Below are 22,451 nucleotides of genomic sequence, written 5' to 3'. Positions count from 1 at the left end.
CTCCTCTGAGAGAGAGATTTCCAATGCTCTCTATCACCCCTTTTCTCTTTTATGATTTCCTATATGTTTGTTATAAGTGATGCACAAAAATAATAAAGAATACACATACAGGTGCATGTCCCATTTTCACACCCCGGAAGCTGAAATGGGCACCACCTTGGACTTCAATCAAGTTTGAGCTGAAGCTCCATCAAAATATTATTTTTTTCAGAGACATTGCCTCTTTTTCTTGTCTATATTCCTTCTTTGTGTACTCTATTCATGTTTCTGTTTGTTGTCTGAGGTTTTTATAAGTGATTAATGCTAAAACTGATAAAGTTCAATCATACATATTCTCAAATCAAATCACATCCCAAAACATAAGCCTACATATACATGCACATATGTTCCTGACATAAGCAATAACATATGATTTTCACAATAAAGTTAATAAAGCAACCCTATTGAAAAGAAGAAATAAGCTCATCAAGCTCCATGATCAAAGACATAATTGTGTTTGTCGTCAGGATTCCTATTGTTAACTGTGGAATTGGCATGAAATTCAAGTCAAGCATGGTAAGTTTTTTCTCAGGACGCTCTTTGAAAGGAGGGAGACTTTTATACATCTGGAGATAGTCTTAAAGTGTGAAGGCCAGATCTATTCTGATTAAATGGCATTACACAACAAGAGCTATTCCATAGTGATCTCCCTGAGGAAACGTGAGATGGAAGATGCCCCTGGAGTGGAGGAACATCTGAAACATGGTGGCACCCTGGGCATTCCTATTCTGTTATGAGAGTAGTCCAGAGAAGCATAGTAACAGTTGCTTGGCAAGAGTCTGTAACATCAGGCTAAAAATTATAGTTTCTCATTGAGATGTGATTCTGACAGCAGATACAATATTCTTTATAATGGAGTTCTCCTATTGAATCATGAAACAAATATACAGTACATCACTATCAGAAGATTAGCTTGGTGTCAAGAGTAAACTCCAGAGAATCAAAAGTGTCAAAGGGTTAAAAGCAATGAGAATATGTGTGTTTAATTAATGCTATACACTGTCTTTCTGAAATTGGACCGACTGGAAGATGTTATTGCCTGCTGATGGTAAGAATATTAATATTTTGGTAACTGCTAGACAGGTTTGTTTTGTTCTGAGTTTAGAGTGTCATATAAACATAGTTAATAGTTGATAGTATCATGCAATATGAATATTGATGAAACATCAAAAGGGGGGAATGTGGTGGAAATATTCCTTGTTGAAATAAAAAACTATAGAAAGATGGAGTCACCTTTGTCAGCCAGAGAGATGGTTTTTGAAATAAAGGCTTGGAGTTTAGAAAAACTAGAGCAAAGGAATAAGGAGTGCATCTTGACCTGGATGGAAGCTGGCACCAGTAAAAAGACATAACATAAACTACTGAGATAAGGACATTCAGAAGCAAGGTTAGGAGGAAAGCCACTGAATTCCTAAAGGAGGGGGTAAGGAGTGATGATGCAGTTTTAATGTATGCATGTATTTCTGTTCTGATTGTAAGAATTCTGTATGTTTAAATTGTAATTAGCCAATCAGGTGTATTGAAGAAGCTTCTTTGTCTTCAATAATATAAAAAGAGCCATTTTGTCTTGTTCGGGGTCTCAGCTTTTGGAACTTGAATTCCACTGAGTTCATTGTTTTCCTTTGTCGACAATTGGAAATAAACTTATGGATTTTCAATTACTAGGTCCTCTTGCCAATTCTATTGCTCTGCCAATCCTAGAAATTTAAGTTTCCTGAAATTTCTGTTACAGACCCTCCAGCCATTCCTCTGAACAAACGAGGCCTTCCTCCACTTCCCTCTCTCAGAGCAGGCTGTGAAGGCAGCCATGGCTTCAGGGGCTGAGACTGTGCATAGATGGATGCCCCCAAAGGCCCCTCCTCAAGCATGTGCAGGGATTGCCAGGGCCTAAGCTGCTTATTACGCGGGTGGCCTTTGGAGGAAAGGAAGGTATGCTCTGGGGGTTCAGCGGCCTCCCCTTCTTTCCCTCCTTTCTTCCTTTGAGGAGACTGCAATGGAGCCCAAGGTGCAGAGCTGGACTCAGGAGGGAAAGGCAGGAAAGGAAGGCTCTGCTTTGGAAAGAAAGCTCTCTCTGTGTATCCTGTATGTTTGTGTGTGTATCTTTGCCTCTGTTGTTCCTACAGCTGGGAATGGAGCTGAGGACTGAGTAGAGAAGAAAGGGTCAGTTTGGGCAAATTCAGAACTTCTGTGCATCAAAGAGTCCAGTGTGTTGAAACAGCAAAGAACTTTATTGAGAACACATTGAAATTCAGTGTTTAAGCCAGAACTGCCCACTCCAATCCAAACAATACATTAAAACCCCAAAACCTAAAACTACACCCTCTTCCAAACCTAGCCCCCACCTCCAAATTCCCACAATCTATGCCCCACAGGTAACAAGGCCCCCTTTGCCATTCAAAGAAACTAGCCCTTTCGGTTGATACCGTCCTCCAACTTTCTTCAGCCAACATCCCAAACATTGCAAAAGCTATCATTCCCATAACTATTCTAGACAACTGTAACAAATCCCAGCCCCCCATCTACCTAACCTATACCACAACCCATAATCCCCAGCCAAATTTACAACCCAAAGTAATTATCTATACAATTAGCAATTAAAATCTAAGCTTAACAAAATAGAACTTTAAAATATAGACAGACATATGGACAGACAAATAAAATCATAACGGCCTTTTCACCGCTGACAAAAATAATGTTATTTCACTGCTGACATTTGTATGGCTTCTCTTCTGTGTGGATTCTCTGATGTCTCAAGAAAAACATTTCCCACAATGCTGGCATTTGCATGGCTTCTCTCCTGTGTGGACTCTCTGATGTATCACTAGGCTTGACAACCGAGAAAAACATTTCCCACAATGCTGGCATTTGTATGGCTTCTCTCCTGTGTGGACTCTCTGATGTATCATTAGGGTTGACTTCTGAGAAAAACATTTCCCACAATGCTGGCATTTGTATGGCTTCTCTCCTGTGTGGAGTCTCTGATGTATCACTAGGCTTGACATCCGAGAAAAACATTTCCCACAATGCTGGCATTTGTATGGCTTCTCTCCAGTGTGGACTCTCTGATGTCTCACTAGGGTTGACTTCTGAGAAAAACATTTCCCACAATGCTGGCATTTGTATGGCTTCTCTCCTGTGTGGACTCTCTGATGTATCACTAGGCTTGACAACCGAGAAAAACATTTCCCACAATGCTGGCATTTGTATGGCTTCTCTCCTGTGTGGACTCTCTGATGTATCATTAGGGTTGACTTCTGAGAAAAACATTTCCCACAATGCTGGCATTTGTATGGCTTCTCTCCTGTGTGGAGTCTCTGATGTATCACTAGGCTTGACATCCGAGAAAAACATTTCCCACAATGCTGGCATTTGTATGGCTTCTCTCCAGTGTGGACTCTCTGATGTCTCACTAGGGTTGACTTCTGAGAAAAACATTTCCCACACTGCTGGCATTTGTATGGCTTCTCTCCAGTGTGGACTCTCTGATGTCTCACTAGGTGTGACTTCAAAGAAAAACATTTCCCACAATGCTGGCATTTATGTGACATCTTTACTGTGTGGACTTTCTCTTGACTCAAATGTTCTTCTGTAAAGGACAAGGACAGATAAGACTGAAAATCTGAGTTAAGAGAGGAGGGTGTCACCCCATGATTTAGACCTCATGATTATTTGTAGCATAAACTTTTTGAAACAGTTGCAGAAACACCCAAGAAATATCTTGAAATAATTATGACACAGAATCAGGCTATTACATTTTTATACAACTTCCTTTTTGGAATTAATAGGATTTTCTATGGTGTTTTCTGCACTATATTTAGTTGACTGTTCTGTTTTATATGAATCTTTTAGGAGTTTGAAGTGGATGAGTGGGTTGCCACTATAAACAAACCTTGTGTAGCTTGTATTCTGCCCGAAATGTTATATAACTCAGCTTGGGAGGTACTCGATTAGGATACAACTTTCTAAGCGACCCTGCCAATGCTACTATTTTAAGTCTATATTTCTCAAAGTTATTTAGGACAATGTTTACCTGCCAGGTTTAGGATTTCATTTTATGAACTGATGTTTACTCTTATTGCTAGAACACAAATTACTTCTTGTGATGCTTTGTAATACCCATATTTTCTGGCGTATAAGACGACTGGGCATATAAGATGACCCCCAACTTTTCCAGTTACAATATAGAGTTTGGGATATGCTCACCATATAAGACTACCCCTCTTCCAACGCACATCAAATAAATCTTTTTTTAAAAAAACATCAAATTTGATTTCAATATGGTAATTTAAATTCAAATGCTTATGACATGCAGGTACTTATTAAGAAACCTTGTTGTATACAAAGCCTGCTTGGATTGGTCAGTTCTCCCTGCCTGCCCAGTGCTCCCTGTCTCCAAGACTATCAGAGCGGTAGCAGCTTTCATACGATCGCTGCATATGGTGGGGATGTGGCCCCAGCCGTTTTTGATCTCCCCCCACCATATATGGTGACCGCAGATTCTCCAGTCCAGCTCGGAAGTTTCAGCACCTGCCGTATAAGATGATACCTGGCATGTAAGATGACCCCCAACTTTTGAGAAGATTTTCCCTGGGTTAAAAAGTAGTCTTATATGCCAGAAAATACAGTACTTGTATTTATTTTTGTGTCCCCCTTTCCTCCCTTCATAGATATTACTCATGACTGATCATAGAATCATAGAGTTGGAAGAGACCACAAGAGCCATTCAGTCCAACCCCCTGCTATGCAGGAACTCTCAATCAAAGCATCCCTGAAAGATGGCCATCCAGCCTCTGTTTCAAGACCTCCAAGGAGGGAGACTCCACTACACTCTGAGGAAGGTGTATGTTCCACTATCGAACAGCCCTTACTGTCAGGAAGTTGATTTGATTCTGTAATTCTAAAGTGGAAACAAAGCACTGTGACAATGAATTATGAAAGGGCTCTCAGTCTTCACAGGAAGGGCAATGGATTCAGGTTCCTTACCCACAGAGGCCACATTCTCGTAATTCTCCATCATTACAGAACTGTACATAAGTTTCTGCTTCTTCGTCAATAGTTTCCATTCTTCCTCGGTGAAATATACCGCCACATCCGCAAAGGTCACCTGCAATAGAAAATAGCCGTCATCCAGACATTGACTAAGCAAAAGGGGAGGAAAGCACATGGTGCATTGCAAATATTATTTCAACACTTCAGAATTCAGTCCAGGAAATAAACTTTAAATTCTGCAAGCAAGAAAAAGCTACAGCCTTTGAGATCCAGTTTGTCTCGAATTCTTTCAATATAATATAAAATATGATAAACAATATAAATTAGGCCATTTCTGGGATATTATTGATTGATTACGATACTGACTATCCCAACATGTAGTCACCAATGAATCATTTAGCCATATCTCATCTAATTTCAGAGGCAAATTTCATTTTTAAAAACAGTTCTGGGGAGTACTCTGGGCTTGAGGGCCACTGGGCCCACCCTCAGTTTAGGTCCAGAGATATTCTTCAGTATCCCCCAGCATTTCACAGATGGGGAAAGCAACACACATGTGGACAAGCAACACCAGAAGGGGGTCAAGATGGCCAAAGTTGTTAATGATAAAGATCACACAAGCGAGGAAGGGTACAACATTTTGCTTTTGCCTCCAACTCCTGGCAAGGGCAAGACCCTGCCCCCTTTTCTCCTCCCCTCTCCCTTCTTTTGAGTTGATGGGATGCACAGTCTTTTGAACTTGGAACACATTTTGCAGCAACTGAACGGCCCTGAGGAGAATGGGGAAAGTGGGAGGAGAAGAGAGAAATAGGACATTTTCAAAACCTGTGAAAAAATGAGGTGACAGAGGATTAACCAGGACTCTCTCTGCCAAACTGGAACAGTATGTTCTCCTCTCGCTTGCATGAGCTGGCCCAGACAAGGATGAAAATTAGAGTAAGGAAGGTAACTTACCAAAGAGTTGTTGTACCTTGGAAACCGCTTTCTGTTGGAGCCCAACTCCCTCCGCTTGGCCTCTGTGTCGGCCATCAGGTGGGCAGGGGTCCTGGTGGTCTTGCACTTGGGTCACTTCCAGCAAAAGGTGCCCCAAAGGTGTGTCCAAGGGGGCCGAGATGAAGTCCTGAGAAAAGAGACCAGAGATTCAAAAAAGGACACAAATTGGATCTCCTATAAATAATTCATGCAAATAGATAGAGCTGGTTATAGAATAAAGACACGAGAAGATCCTAATGATCAGGGTTATGATCTTTCATGGTTCTTTTACAGACAATTAAGAGAGCTCTTCCTAATGGATAAAAAACAATACAGTATTGGCAAATCAGTCTCTGATCTAGAACAAGAAATAATGTTGAATAAAGATGCCTTGTTAGCAAGACTTTATAATTGTATTCTTAAAATCTGTACATAAGAGGAAGTTAATAAAGAAAATGTGATCAGATGGTCTCAAAACTTTGGTTTTGCAATTGAATTAGACCAGTGGGAGTACACTTGGAAAACAGATTGAACTATACTTGCAGCCAAAACATCAAAGAGAGTTATTATAAAATATTTTTGATGGTATTTAACACCAGAGAGAATAAGAAAGATGTATAAGAATTGCAGTAATTCATGTTGGAAATGTGAAAAGGAGCAGGGCTCAGTCTATCAAATGTGGTGGAATTGTGGGAAAGCGATACAATTTTGGAAGTTGATTTATTATTAGTTTCCGGGCCTATTAGTTTCCGGGCACAGTACAAGGTGTTGGTTATAACCCTTAAAGCCCTACATGGCTTGGGTCCAACCTATTTGAGGGATCGCCTGCTTCCATATAATCCACCCCAATGCACCCTCAGGTCCTCTGGGGGGAATCTATTGCAGCCTTTAAAAACCAGACTAACTGCTACTTCCCAGAGGGCCTTCTCTGCAATTGCTCCCAAACTATGGAACGGTCTTCCAGACGAGATCCGTCAAATTGCCAGCTTAGACAGGCCTTTCCTGAATAAAGTGCCTGGCCACAGAATGACTGCCCCCCACATCATGGATTATTAGCCCACCGCTCTGTCCTTGTTATATTTTATTGTGTTTTATAATTGTGTTTTTAATAGATATTTTAGTTGTACATGTTTAATCCTGTTTTAAGGGGGGAATTTGGGACATAATTTTGTAAATGTGGATTTTAATATGTTGTGAGCCGCTTTGATTGTCTTGTAACAGAAAAGCGGGATATAAATAAAAGTTTTATTTATTTATTTATTTATTATTTTGAAATTAAGAAAGTTGTAACTATACCTTTTAAATTCTCGCCTGAAATTCTTTGCTTAATATAATAGAACAATCCATAGGGAAAAAACATGGTTTAATATTATTTTATACGTTGTCATTTGCAAGAACAGTGTCTGCTCAGAGATGAAAGCCATATCTTCTGAATGCCTTCAGAAGAAGATTGGATATTTAAGCTGCTGGACATGATAATAATAATAATAATTATTATTATTATTATTATTATTATTATTATTATTTGTATCCCACCTCTCTGAGAACAATTGGGGCGGCTAACAAAGTTAAAAATACAAAACATATAAAATCCCTGGTACCCTCCCCTCCTTAAAAAAGTATTAAATCCAAAGCAATATTTAAAAAACAGAAAAAACAACAAACAAACAAACAAAATGGACAAACTCTCAAGAGGAATTAGATAGGAGCCTCCTTCTCTCTGGAGCCTCAGGAGAGAAAGAGAGGCCTCTGTTCAACTGAGGCCTCAGAGAAGGTTCCGAAACATTATTCCCAAAAGTCACAAGCAGCACAAAATGGCCACTGGAATACAAAATGGCTGCTTCTGCCTGAGCACTTGGCAGTTGGAGGCCTTCAGGGAACCCAAAATGGAGGATGAAAGGGCCCCAAAGTTGGAAGGGTCCTCAAACAGGATTTCCAAAACTTAACAACACCTAAAATGCCAAACGAAAAGTACATTCCCAGAGTTCCATAGCATTGAGCCATGTCCATTACAGTGGTGCAGGACAAGAATGCCCAGCGATGGTGGCATTAATGATGATTAAGGTCTGGCAGCAGCTCCATCCCTCCCCCCCCCCCCCGGCCTGATAATATCATCATCATCATCATCATCATCATCATCATCATCATCATCCTCATTGCTACAGCATGAGAGCCACCATTAAAAGCATTGAAATCCCCTTTGGGGACCCCACTCTCCCACCTTCAGAGAGAGAGAGGGCCTTGCCTAGAAGGGCTGCTGGGCCTCCTTCCTCCCCTCCTTAATGGCAGTGGCCAAAGAAAAGCAGCAGCAGTAGACCCAAGCCAGGCCCAAGCAGACCTCAGTGCAGCAGTGAAGCCTAGTGGCTCCAGGCCTTGTCTCTCTGCTGCCCCTCCACTCCTCTCTCTCTCTCTCTCTCCTTCCTGTCTGTCTCCTTCTCCCTCTTAAACTCTACTCCTTTCTCCTCATTCTCTCTTCCGCGCACAGAAGTAAATAGAGAAGCAGAAGCTCCGTCTCTTTTTGAGGCTGGAAGACCCCGCCCCCTGCCCCAGTCTCACATTTTGTGTTCAGGCGGCCATTTTCTGCTTCTTGTGACTGTGGGGAATAATGTTCCAGAACCTTCTCTGAGGCCTCAGTTTTAAAGAGGCATCTCTTTCTCTCCTGAGGCTCCAGAGAGAGAAAGAGGCCAGGCTCCTTGGGCCAAAAGGAAGGAAGTGTGTCTCTTTTCTGAGAGGGTTTTCTTATTTCAGAGCTCTTCTACTTCTGGGGAACATGGGTTTTAACAGGGATCAGAAATGGGGGGATAGTTTTAACACAAGCCTTATTCTTCTTTTTCACAAACATGGGCTTTGGCTTCTAAGAGGAGGATTGTCCCGCAAAAAAGGCCAAAAGTACCTCCTTTAGGAGGTTTTAAAAGTCTCCCCAGTTTTCTTATTAATAGATCTTTACGCATGAAGGAAGTTGACAAACCAGACCATCTCATATTACCAATAATGAAACAAACAAACAACAACAAAAATAAAGATTAGACAGAAAAACAAAGTGCTTAGTTTTTGAAAGTAAAACCATAATTAAGGGGGTAAAAATGAGACTTGACTGCTTCAACCCTTTCACAACCAGCTCAGGCTGTATCTGCACTGCAGAAATATTCTCTTTCGAAACTGTGTTAACTCTCCTGGCTCCATCCTCTGGAATCCTGGGATTTGTAGTTTGATGCAGCACCAGAGATCCAGAGCCACTCCAAGGCAAGGCTCTCCAGGGCTCTCTTGCCCCTCCTTTCCTTGCAAATACTGACTATCTCATGGAGTCTCTATATTAGAGCATCAGGAAAAGCTTTAGGTATTGTTAAGGTTGGGAAATCCTGTTTGGGGTCACTTCTGACTTTAGGGACCTTACATCCTCCATTATGGGTTTCCTGAAGGCCTCAAACTGCCAACTGTGAAGTGCTAAGGTTGAGGTGGCCATTTTGTGTTCTGGCAGCCATTTTGTGGTCCAGCGGCCATTTTGAGACTGGCCCATTGTGACCTCAGGCTGATGCTCCTTGCCTGAAGCATTGATAGTGTCCCATTGTGATCTCAGGCTGATGCTCCTTGCCTGAAGCATTGATAGTGTCCCATTGTGATCTCAGGCTGATGCTCCTTACCTGAAGCATTGATAGTGTCCCATTGTGACCTCAGGCTGATGCTCCTTACCTGAATCATTGATAGTGTCCCATTGTGACCTCAGGCTGATGCTCCTTACCTGAAGCATTGATAGTGTCCCATTGTGACCTCAGTCTGATGCTCCTTTCCTGAAGCATTGATAGTGTCTCATTGTGATCTCAGGCTGATGCTCCTTTCCTGAAGCATTGATAGTGTCTCATTGTGATCTCAGGCTGATGCTCCTTGCCTGAAGGACTGAGACTGTCCCATTATGATCTCAGGCTCATGCATCTTACCTGAATAACTGAGACTGGCCCATTTTGATCTCAGGCTGATCCTCCTTTCCTGAAGGATTTAGATGGGACTATGGTCACTTCAGACTGGTGCTCCATACCTGAAGGATTAAGATGAGACTATTGTGACGTCAGGCTGATGCTCCTTTCCTGAAGATTGAGACTGGCCCATTGTGATCTCAGACTCAAGCTCCTTGCCTTAAAGATTTAGATAGGACTATTATGAGTTAAGGCTGGTGCTCTTTACCTGAAGGATTGAGACTGGCCCATTGTGACTTCAGCCTGAAGCACCTTCTCTGAAGAATTGAGAATGGCCCATTGTGACCTAAGGCTGATGCTCCTACCCTCATGCATTGAGTCTGCCCATTTTGATTTCAGGCTGATGCACATTGCCTGAAGTATTCGGATGGCGCTATTGTGACTACTTCAGGTTGCTGCTCCTTACCTTAAGCATTGAGACTGTCCCATTGTAATCTCAGAATCAGAGGATTAGAGAGTCCTTTAAATCCAGGGAGGAATTAAAAACTGATGGGTTTAATTTAAGTTGGTTTAACTACTATCAGGTTCAAAATAAATTTAAAGAGGACATGAAAAGGGGAGGAATTGAAGATAAAATGAATGAATTAGATATATTATTTTGGCAACCTGATAAAAAGAAGGTCTCAAAGTTTTACAAACTGTTACGCAGCCGTATTTTAGAGCAGGAAATGGTTAAGTATATATGACGAAATGGGCACAAGACTTGGGGAAAATAATCAATTTAAATGAGTGGCAAAATGCCTGGAAAAAAACCTATGACTTTACTATAGCACAGGAACCCAAAGAGAATTTATTAAAAATTATGAACAGGTGGTATTATACACCGTGGAGGATTAAAAGAATGTGTAAGTTGAAACACGGGAAATGCTGGAGGTGTAACAGTGATAAGGGTAACCTGATTCATATTTGGTGGAATTGCAAAATTATTCAAGGCTTTTGGAAAGAAATTCATAAATTGATTCAAAAAATATTGGAAATAAAATTTCCGCTAGACCCAAAAATTTACCTTCTGAACATGACAACAGTGTTAAAACCAGAGGATGAAAAAATTCATTGGAGGACAATACTTTATATGATTACAGCGGCAAGAGTTGAGATTGCTAAACTGTGGAAATCAAGCAAAACCCCTACAAGAGATACTTGGTTGATGAAAGTTAATGATTACAGAATATTAGACATGCTTTCCTGTAGTGTAAAAAATTTTAGCAGGAAAAGATCAAAGGAAGATTGGAGAAAGATAACCGATTTTTTGAAAAAAGAATGGAGCTTGGAGATAGAACTTAATGAAGTTTAAATGGGAGGAATTAAGAACATTAAATTTTGTATAGTTTGTGGAATTAATAGAGTGGATTTGGCTTTAACTATCTTCTCCCTTTCTCTCTCCTTCTTTTATATAATTTTTCGACCTTGGTAGCCATAATTTAAAGAAGAAATAGGCTACGAAACAAAGTGGTGCTGAAGAGCGTGTCCAAAAGAAAAGGGAAATTGAAAAGGCTAAAAGTTGTAACCAGAGAGTTTACCTTTAACTGTAATGAGTTGTATACAATTTTAAGTTTGTATGATCCCAAACTTGGATGTTATATGTAAGTTACCTTAGATTTGTCCCAGGCGTTTTCCCAATATTCCAAAGGTATTTCATGTCCTATTTCTGTTGCCCATTTTATCATATATGTGGATATTATTTCCTGTTCCATTTCTCTCTGAAGAAATAGGTTATACAGCTTGGAAATTTTATCATCACAAGACTTGAAAGAGAACTGTATAAAGACCACAAACAGATGATATTATACACCAGTAAGAATTGTGAAGCTATATAAATTGAAAAATGATAAGTGTTGGAGGTGCCAAAAGGAAAAAGGATCTTATTTCCACATGTGGTGGTCCTGCCCAGTAATAAAGAACTACTGGTTAAAAATTCATAGGAATATCAGACAGAGTTTGAAGATTGACTATCCTTTTGTACCTGAATTGTATTTACTAAATATGACCTCTGTGGTGGGAACGAAAACGGAAAAACAATACTGGAGGATTATACTGAATTTAGTAACCGGCGCAAGAATCGTGATAGCTAGAAATTGGAAATCAGTATATGTACCCTCTACAGATGAATGGTGGTTAAAGGTTGTGGAACTCAAGACTATGGAATGCTCTACAGCACTGTGTGATGATAGTTTAAATGAGAGTACTAAGGAAACAAGTAATAAAGAAAGAGAATGGGAACCTATTACAGAATATCTTACTATAAGATGGGAAATGGATCAGTAGGGAAATGTTACACGATGGGTAGGATAGGTTCAGAGGGGAAGATATGTATAAAAAGATAGAAAGTAAAGTTAAAATAAAAATAAAATATAGATACTTCAAGATAATTAAAGTAAAGAGGCTTTGAAGATACAGTGTCTATAATACTTATAGGGAAGCGTCTCAAATGGTGAAGATGATATCGGAAGATTGTTGAAGATAACATATATATAAGGATGTATATAGATTAAGTTCTATTAGGATTCTTCTTTTTTTGGACTGTAATGTATGAAATCTGTAAAAACTAATAAAAATAAATTAAAAAAAAAGTAGGTTACCTTAGGAATGTACAGAATTATAATTTTGGAATTATTATTATTGTAACTAAGGGAATTGACCAAACATACAAAAGATGAGTGATAAAGACAACTGTGTTACATACTAAACGTTGCAACAAATGTTGAATTAGCTTGTACTAAGCTTTGTTACTTTCCAAGTCCGGGACAGAAGGAAGTTTACTTATGAAGGGTTTATTAAGATTAGAAGAGATACATCTAGCTATTAATGGTTGTATGGAAATTTATTTTAGTCTTTTTTTCTGTGTTTGTAATGGATATACAGGTATGATGGCTTACGTGTGTTGGGATTTGTCAATTTTAATGGAAACTAATAAAGATTATCTTAAAAAAAAAGAAAAGAAAGAAACCATAAAGCCCTATGAGAAGAGACTTAGGGAGCTGGGTATGTTTAGCCTGGAGAAGAGAGACAGTTAAGAGGGGATATGAAAGCCCTGTTGAACATCTTTGAAGGGATGTCATATTGAGGAGGGAGCAAGCTTGTTTTCTGTTCCTCCAGAGAACAGCAAAATGGAGCAATGGATGCAAACTCCAGGAAAAAAGCTTCCAGCTCAAAACTAGAAAGAACTTCCTGACAGTAAATTCCCTGAAGTCACCATGTTGGGGCCAGCAAAAGTGTGGGTCGAAGGCTGCAGAAAGTGGTGGCATGTGGGGGGCTTGGAGGGGAGGCTTTTTGGAGGATGATTTGGGTGAATAAAACAAAGGGTCTCCTATTCCCTCCCTGTTTTGCTGTGGGAGGGAGGTGTCCTGATGCACAAACATATTCCCCCACATTTGACTGCAAAGCTCCCCCATCTCTGCCTCCCTCCCAGCCCAATGCTATTCCAACACAAGAAGAGAGATGACAGGGGTTTAATGCCTTTAAAAATGTTCAAGGATTTGTCCATGGAAAAGAACATTCAATACTAGAAACCAGCGGAAACCAGAGACACCTTTTCAATCAGGCAAAAAGAAAAAAACATACTAGTGCTCCTACAGAAAAAGAGGAGGTTGCTTGTATTTATTTTGTGGGGCCAGCTCACCCGCCCATTAAATTAGGTGACCTGCTCAAATAGATGAACTGATACTAAATAAGTGTTATTATCCCTGTGTTTGGGAATTGATGGAGGACGTTTCAAGACCAAAGGTCTTCCTCAGCCACAATGGAGCAGGTTGTCATCTGAGATACTCTAGTTCTTCCTCCTTCGAAAAATGTGCCAGATACGTCATTTGCAGCCAATCTTCCTATTCTCTCCTGCATGAAACCTGTCCTGGTTTTGGGATCTTCTGGAGAGGCCCTGGTTGCTGTCCCACGGACTTCTCAGGTGCATTTGGGGGGGGGGGAGGCAGGAGAGGGCTGCTCTGAGGATTTGGGACCCCTTCTTATTCTTGCCATTTTTATTAATCCCTCCCCTTTTCAATGTAAATCCTCTGTACATATTTCCCCAGATATTACCATTTCTTTCCTACAATACATAGTAATCTTCATTATAATATTGGCGCTTATAATCTTATCATCTCCCCTCCGTCTATGGGGCCTGCAAAGGGTGGGGGCTTCCTTTCCTGGGGAGGGCATGATCTAGATCTTCTCTGTCTATGGGGCTTGCAGAAGAAGGCTCCAGGGCAGAGGAGAATGTGGCCCAATATAGGGACCCTAATGTTTTCCCCAAATGAGCACATTCTCCGTCTCTCTGTCCAGAGGCAGAGCCCTCTTTCCCAAAATGGCTGCTGAGGGATTCCTATCCAGATGCCCCCTTTATGCCATCTCTTCCCTTGGCACTTTCCTTCTTTCCTTCCTTTAACCTCCATCCCTTCAAGGAAGGGGACTTTCAGGCAAAGAACTAACAATGGCTTCCATGTCCTTTCTGCATGTTCCCAGGAGGAGGACCATTAATCTCTCTGCTGGCCCTCCTATGCAGGCTTGTTGTGAAGGGTAAGTAAAGGATGTGTGTGTGTGTGGGGGGGGGGGGGGCGGGGGCTACTCCAGATCCTGTGGGCCTCTAAGCCTAGTAGCCAGGGAGTGTCCCTCTCCCCAGAAGGGGCTTTGAGGTCCCTCCGTCTGCCAGCTCTTGGCTTTGGCCTAAATCTGGGCTCTTCTCTCCCACTCAAACAGAGCCCCCTTCCCCCAGAGAAAACCCTTTCCCCCAGAAAACTGTTGTTTCCAATGCTATTGAAGCCTATGCTGTCTGGTGCTTTTTATTTGTCACAAAAGTCTTTTGACTGGGAGCCTCCGCTCTTCTGAACCCCATCCCAGCCCCCCAGAGATGAAGAGGGTGCCCCATTGGAAGACCAAAGAAAGGGGCTTACCAGTCCTCATCTCCCCCCAAATGAAGAGGAAGGGAGGAGGGCCTCTCCTCTGCCCTACTTTCCAGGAGGGAGGGGCTCCTCAAAGCCCCCGTTTCCTCTAAATGACCCTGCCCCCTCCCCCCATGGCCATGCCTCTCCTCAAGGGCCCCCTGCCCCCTTTTTTCATACATTGCCATACACTTTCTTCCTTTGAGGAGACTTGGAGGATGTGTTTGCCTCTGTTCTTCTTATGGCTGGGAAATGAGTTGAGGACTGAGAAGAGAAGGAAGTGTGCTTTGTGCAAATTCAGAACTTCTGTGCATCAAAGAGTCCAATGTGTTGAAACAACAAATAACTTTATTGAGAACACATAATCAGAAACCCAGCATTTAAGCCAGAACTACCCTCCCCAAGACAAAGAAAACATTGAAACCCACCCTCTTCCAAACCTAAACCCCACCTCCAATTCCCAGAGACTATGCCCCGCAGTTAACCAGGCCCCATTTGCCATTCTCAGAAACTAGCCCTTTCTGTTAATACCAGCCGACAACTTTCTTCAGCCAACATCCCACACAATGCAAATGCTATCATTCCCATAAATATTCTAGCCAGCTGCAAAACATCCCAGCCCCCCATCTAGGTAACCTATACCACAAATCATAATCCCCAGCCAAGTTTATAATCCAAAACAATTATCTATATTACAGCGCACCCGCATCACATGCGGCTTTCAGTATATGGTGAAAGCTACGCAGGGATGCAAGGGGTGGTGTGTCCCATTCGGATGATGGGGGCGCGGGCCCGTGGTGCATGGGGGTTGCCACACCATCGCATGCACGAGCCCCATTCACTTAAATAGGCCTTGAGCATGTGTGGTATTTGGCTTACGTGGGGTGTGTGTGTCCGGAATGGACCCCCCACGTAAGCCAAGGGCAGAATGTAAAGGCAATTATAACCTAAACTTAACAAAATATAACTTTAAAACATAAACAGACATATGCACAGATCTACCACAGACATATGGACAGAAAACCTTACAAACAAAATCATAAGAGCATTGGTTTGACTGGATTGAAAATATATTTTCTGTAATCCTTCTTGAAAAAAAATATTAGTTCACTGCTGGCATTTGTTTGGGTTCTCTCCTGTGTGGACGCTCTGATGTCTCACTAGGTATGACTTCAGAGAAAAACATTTGCCACAATGCTGGCATTTGTATGGCTTCTCTCCTGTGTGGACTCTCTGATGTCTCACTAGGTATGACTTCAGAGAAAAACATTTGCCACAATGCTGGCATTTGTATGGCTTCTCTCCTGTGTGGACTCTCTGATGCATCTCTAGGACTGACCTCCGAGAAAAAAATTTCCCACAATGCTGGCATCTGTATGGCTTCTCTCCTGTGTGGACTCTCTGATGTCTCATTAGGTCTGACTTTGAAGAAAAACATTTCCCACAATGCTGGCATTTGTATGGCTTCTCTCCTGTGTGGATTCTCTGATGTCTCACTAGGTGTGTCTTTGAAGAAAAACATTTCCCACAATGCTGGCATTTGTATGGCTTCTCTCCTGTGTGGATTCTCTGATGTCTCACTAGGAATGACTTATAAGCAAAATATTCCCCACAATGCTGGCATTTATGTGACTTCTTTCTTGTGTGGACTCTCTCATGACTGACAAATTCTTCTGTAAAGGAGGACAATGACAGACAAGACTGAATCTCAGTGTCAAGAGGAAAGTGTTACCCCAAAATTTAGCCCCACGTTCTCCCCTCCCTATTTGAGATTAAATTAATAAAATTGGTGTGAGTGACCTGATTATGACATTGTTCTGGATGCCCCCAAATCCATATAATGATTGTATCCTTACTGATAGGAGCTATCAAAAAGAGATTGAAGGGGAAGTGTCATGAAGAAATCAGTAGAAGCAGATAGTCAGGCCGTTGAAAAATATTCCATTAAATATATGTAAAACTATTTGAATCGAAAAGTGGCATCATTTCCTGTGAGACTGCCATAGAGTGTTGAGTCAGAGCACATGGCATGATGCAAGCTAACTGCAGAGGATGCTTCATGCTGTGTGGCACCAGGAGAGGACTCTGGAGTTCTGTGTGCTTTCAGGCCTGGTATAGTTGGGATGAATCCCGAGGTCACTGTTGCCTCAATCTCTCCTTTGGGCTAAGTATGAAATTCCGCTAAAAGCATAGCACTTGTGGGTGTCCTCCCCAGACTCCAGCATTTCGAGTGACAAAGGGCCTCTGGAATCAACCACGGAGCTAAGCAAGCTCAGGTTGGAGAAGAAACATGAGAGGAAAAGGAATTTTTGTGTTGCCCTTTCCTCTCTTCATAGACATTGCTCATAATTGCTAATGGAACCCTTAATATGTATGAAAACAAGGGCCTGATTTCAAGTTCATTTCTTAAGTTCAGTTCTTGGGCTACCTTTGTACCAAGTTCGGAAGCTTCACTTAGTTCAAAATGTGGCACCAAATTGGTCACCAGAACATCTAGGTCAGACCATATAACACCAGTATCTCTACATTGGCTGCCAATTAGCTTCTGGGCACAATACAAAGTGTTGGTTATTACCTTTAAAGTCCTACACTGCTTGGGCCCAAGCTACTTGAGGGAAGGCCTCTCCCTACACAATCTGCCCCACAATCTCAGAAATTCTGGGATGAATCTATTAGATCACCCAAAGGTCAGGCTAAGAACAACTTCTCACAAAGCATACACAGCCATGGCCCCCAAGTTAGGAAACAACATGCCGGAGGAGATCCGTCTTATCACCACATTGGATGCTTTCATGAAAGCACTTAAGACAGATCCCTTCCAACAGGTTTACCCACCCGACCTCTTCTAAAGTATTTAAGGAAAAATCCTACTTCTGATCGCAATTGTGCATTTTAAACAATGTTTTTATTTGTTCCGAATTGAGTTTAAGCGACTTGTTGTTTTACTGTGTGTAAATTGAATGCTATTGTTGTTTTGTGGCTATTTTATGGTTGGAATACCATCTTGATCCGTTGGGAGGTGGGGGGGGAAATACAAATAAAATTTATTATTGTTGTTGTTGTTGTTGTTGTTGTTAAAATCTGTTAGGTTGTTGGCTGCCTCCCAATCTCCAAGGCCCCTCTCCTGGCCCTTCCCAGAGGTCCCTTCCTCTCTGCACAGAGCTAGGCATTCTATCTTTGCTCCTGCCTTCCATTCCTGGCTCTCAGAGGCCTAGAATCATAGAGATAGAAGAGACCACAAGGGCCAAACAGTCCAACCCCATTCTGCCATTCAGGAATCAAAGCATCCCCGACAGATGGCCATCCAGCCTCTGTCTGAAGACCTCTAAGGAAGGAGACTCCACCAAAATCTCCGAGGGAGTTTGTTCCACTGTCGAACAGCCCGTACTGTCTGGAAGTGCCTCCTAATGTTTAGGTGGAATCTCTTTTCCTGCAGTTTGCATCCATTGCTCCACGTTCTAGTCTCTGGAGCAGCAAAAACAAGCTTGCTCCCTCCTCAATATGAAATCCCTTCATATATTTGAACAGGTCTATCATATCACTTCTTAACCTTCTTTTCTCTAGGCTAAACATTCCCAGGTCTCTAAAGCGTTCCTCATAGGGCATAGTTTCCAAATCATTCACCATTTTAGTTGCCCTCCTTTAGACATGCTCCAGTTTCTCAAAATCCTTTTTGAATTGTGGTGCCCAGTATTCCAGTTGAGGCCTGACCAAAGCAGAATAGAGTAGCACAATTACTTCCGTTCATCAAGACACTATACTTTTATTGATGCAGCCAAAAATCGCATTGGCCTTGTTAGCTGCTGCATTGCACTGTTGACTCATGTTCAACTTGTGGTCTACTTGGACATCTGTAAGACAGTTATGGGCTACTGTTGGGGATAGAGGGGTCACATTGGCCCCCAGGGGATCTCACGGGCAACCGCACATTGTATTGCCTTAAAATAGGAATAATGTTTTGCCCTTCAATATCCCATTGCATCCCTTGGGGAAGTGGAGGCCATTTTGACACTGTTGGGCCTTCTCTGAGCCATTACAGGGCCAAGGGAGGTCTTTTCCCCAAGAAGCCTCTCCAGAGCCTCAAAAGGCTGGAAGAGGTCCAAAAAAGGTAGGAAACATTCTCAGAGATGTGCTGAGTACCATTTCGTGGAGAAATGCATTAATCTCCATGCTGTCTTCCCACAAAATCCTAGAATTGGTGTGATATCTCGGGGTGGAACTAAGTTTCAGAATTAAAAAGTCCTTCGCTTGCACCAAAAGGTTAATTGAGAAACTCAGGCAGAAGCGTCCATTCACACGTCTAAGCAGTCTCTGAAGCGTCAAAACCTTTTCCCTCTGTAGTTAACTACCTTCACACTCCCCCCTTTTCCTCCCCCTTCAGCTCCTAAACAGCCCGGCTGCCAAGGTACCTCTTGCATTCTTCTTCTTCCACCATTCACATACACCTCTCCCCCTGGGGGCATGTCTGTCACTCAAAGCTCACAAACCAGTCTATTAAGAGCCTCCACAACTGCTTCTTTCCCCCAAGCCATTCTAGGCCCCACTATCCTTACCAACTACTTAAAACTACTAGCATTTACACGACTAACAATTCCCCCCCCCCCCCCCAAAACCCCAATACCATTCTGGATGAACCACAGAAGCTGGTTCTGACAATTGGCAGTTAACAATGGGGTATTTAGAATCCTTATAAAGTGGAGAGCAATAGTGCCTCACTAAACTACAAATTCAAATATTCTACAGGATGTCGTTATCACAATTAAACCACGCTTGAAAGGGATCTATGACTCCTAGTAGACCACAAGTTGAACATGGGCCAACAGTGTGATGCGGTAGCTAAAAAGGCCAATGTAATCCTAGGCTGCATCAATATAAGTATAGTTTCTAGATCAAGGGAAGTAATAGTGCCATTGTATTCAGCTTTGGTCAGGCCTTACTTGGAATAATCCTGTGTCCAGTTCTGGGCCCAACAATTAAAAAAGGATGTTGACAAGTTGGAAGATGCCCAGAGGAGGGCAACTAAAATGGTGAAGGATCTGGAAACCATCAAGCCCTATGCGGAGTGGCTTAGAGAGCTGGATATGTTTACCCTCAAGAAAAGAAAATTAACAACGAATATGATATCCATGTTTAAATATTGGAAAGGGTAGTCATATTGAGGATGGAACAAGCTTGTTTTCTGCTGCTACAGAGAAAAGGAGACACCACAGTGGAGGCAAGCCAGAGAGAAAGAGGTTCCACCTAAACATTAGGAGAGACTTTGGGACATTAAGAGCTCTTCGACAGTGGAATATACTCTCTTAGATTTTGTTGGAGTACTCTTCTTTGGAAGTCTTTAAACTGGATGGTGCTTGGAATGTGTATTCCTGCATGGCAAAAGTGGGTTGAACTGGATGGCCCTTGTGCTCTATTCCAACTCTGTGATTCTATAATGCTAGTGGATTCCGGTTCCTTACCCACAGAGGCCACGTTCTCATAATTCTCCATCATTATATAACTGTACATAAGTCTCTGCTTCTTCGTCAACAGTTTCCATTCGTCCTCAGTGAAATATATTGCCACATCCGCAAAGGTCACCTGCAACAGAAAATAGCCCTCATCCACAGAGTGAATAAGCAAAAGGGGAGAAAAGCACATGGTGCATCCAAATATTATTTGATCGCTTTAGAATTCAGTCCAGGAAATAATCTTTAAATTCTGTCAGCAAAAAAAAAGCTACTGCCTTTGAGATCAGTTTGTCTCAAATCTTTTCAATATAATATACAATATAGTACACAAATAATCTAGGCCATGCCTAGGACATTGATGATGGGTTATGTGATACTGACTATCCCAACACATACAGTACATTTCACCACCAAAGAATTATGGTGCATTTAGACATTTCTTGCCACCTTTGAGAGGCAAACGTCATTTCTGGGGAGCACTTGGGCCTTGAGGGCCACTGAGTCCACCCCATATCTATATGCAGAGACGTTCTCCCATATCCCCCAGCATTTCACAGATTGGAAAACAAGATACATGTGGACAAGCAACCCAGAAGGCAGTGAAGATGGCCAAAGTTGTTTATGAGGAAGATCATACAGCCTAGGAAGGGCACAGCAGTTTGCTTTTGCTTCAGCCTCCTGGGAAGGGCCATATCCTGCCTCCTTCTTTCCTGTCTTCTCCCCACTTTTGAGTGGATGGGGTAGAAATTGGGATGTAAAGAATGTTCTCCAAAATTCGAAAAATAGTAGAAATATGTCTAATTCGAAAATTTCGAAAGCATTTTATAGAGAAGAAATTCTGATCACTTCTCAATCATGAGTAAGAATATTGATTTTTAATTATTTCCAAATGAAGTGAAGAGACAAAACTTTCAGCTGACAATGGCCGGGATTTGGGGCATTTTGCGTAAGAAAAGCTACCATTCATCCTGGGTTTTACCAGCGGCTATTTCCTTTGTTAGGGTGATTCCCCCCCTAACTTTGCTCACTCACAGTTTTCCTTTGAAAAAGGAAGGCATTTTGTGTGTTGGTGGTAGATAAGACATTCTGCCCTTTATGCCATACTCTTTTTGGATGCATCACACACTCTTATTCATGGATATTTTGAACTTCCTTTGCCATATATATATATATATATATATATATATTGCAAAATAAAAGTAGGTTTGCCTTAGCATCACCTTGAGAGAGCTGGAGAGAGGTTTGTCATGCCTTGCCTCTGAGACTGAGAGAATGTGCACTCTCCTTGCCACTTATTATTATTATTATTATTATTATTATTATTGCATGACCTTAGCATCACCATGGGAGAAGCGCAGAGTTAGTCATGCCCTGCCTTTGAGGCTGAGAGAGTGTGACCCTCACAAAAGAGAAGAAGGGGCAAGGTGGGGTGCAATGGCAGGAATTCTGCCATGATGGATAAAACCTAGCATTCGAAGGGATTCCAAGAGGTCATCCAACCCCCCCCTCTTCTACCATGAAGGAATGCCTAGGAGTTGGAGTTGAAGCTGAGAACATGTGACTTGCCCAAGGTCAGCCAGTGAATTTTTATGGTGAACTGGGAGAATGAAGATCTACTGAACTTTTCCCCTTCCCCACTGCCATTCCCTTCTCCTTTTGTCTCTTGTCTCTTTAGATTGGAAGCCTGAGGGCAGGGAAATGTCTAACAATTTGTAAGCTGCTCTGATAGCCCTTTGGCTGAAGAGCTGGGCAATAATAATAATAATAATAATAATAATCACAGCTCAGCCAGGTAAATGCAGAGGTTTCCCTGGGTAAGTCATATTGTCTCAGCCTCAGGGACATTCTGAACCATCCTTGCCCAAAAGCAAACCAATCATAGAATAAATAAATAAATAAATAAATAAAATGTAACTTTATTATTTAAAGAGGCTTTCTTGAAATGAAACAAAACCAAAGGCCAGAACCATCAGCATTCATTCATGAAGGAGACAAAAGGAGAAGGGAATGGCAGTGGGGAAGGGGAAAAGTTCAGTAGATCTTCATTCTCCCAGTTCACCATAGAAATTCACTTGCTGACCTTGGGCAAGTCACTTGCTCTCAGCTTCAACTCCTAGGTCCCCTCAACTCTACCATTTCTTGTTGGGGCTTCAATCACAGTT

The 22,451-nt window shown here is 41.8% G+C and overlaps 1 protein-coding gene across 1 annotated transcript in view; it reads right to left on the bottom strand.

The window, feature by feature from the left end:
* LOC149290532 (uncharacterized) overlaps positions 1 to 7,343 on the bottom strand; it is a 29,793-nt gene extending 22,450 nt beyond the window's left edge. The window contains exons 1-4 of the mRNA XM_089489373.1: positions 7,297 to 7,343; positions 5,983 to 6,148; positions 5,023 to 5,143; positions 2,875 to 3,625 (exon numbers count right to left, since the gene is read on the bottom strand). Of these exons, the coding sequence (XP_089345499.1) occupies positions 2,875 to 3,625; positions 5,023 to 5,143; positions 5,983 to 6,057 (947 nt within the window). The 5' untranslated portion in view covers positions 6,058 to 6,148; positions 7,297 to 7,343. The remainder of the gene's footprint in view (positions 1 to 2,874; positions 3,626 to 5,022; positions 5,144 to 5,982; positions 6,149 to 7,296) is intronic.
* Between the last annotated feature and the right edge of the window lie 15,108 nt (positions 7,344 to 22,451).

The sequence above is a fragment of the Sceloporus occidentalis genome, unplaced genomic scaffold, assembly GCF_023333645.1.
Source record: "Sceloporus occidentalis isolate IW3139 unplaced genomic scaffold, rSceOcc1.0.p SCAF_39, whole genome shotgun sequence".
NCBI lineage: Eukaryota > Metazoa > Chordata > Lepidosauria > Squamata > Phrynosomatidae > Sceloporus > Sceloporus occidentalis.
The sequence above is the reverse complement of the archived record's forward strand: the minus strand, read 5'-3'. Positions and strand labels throughout refer to the sequence as shown.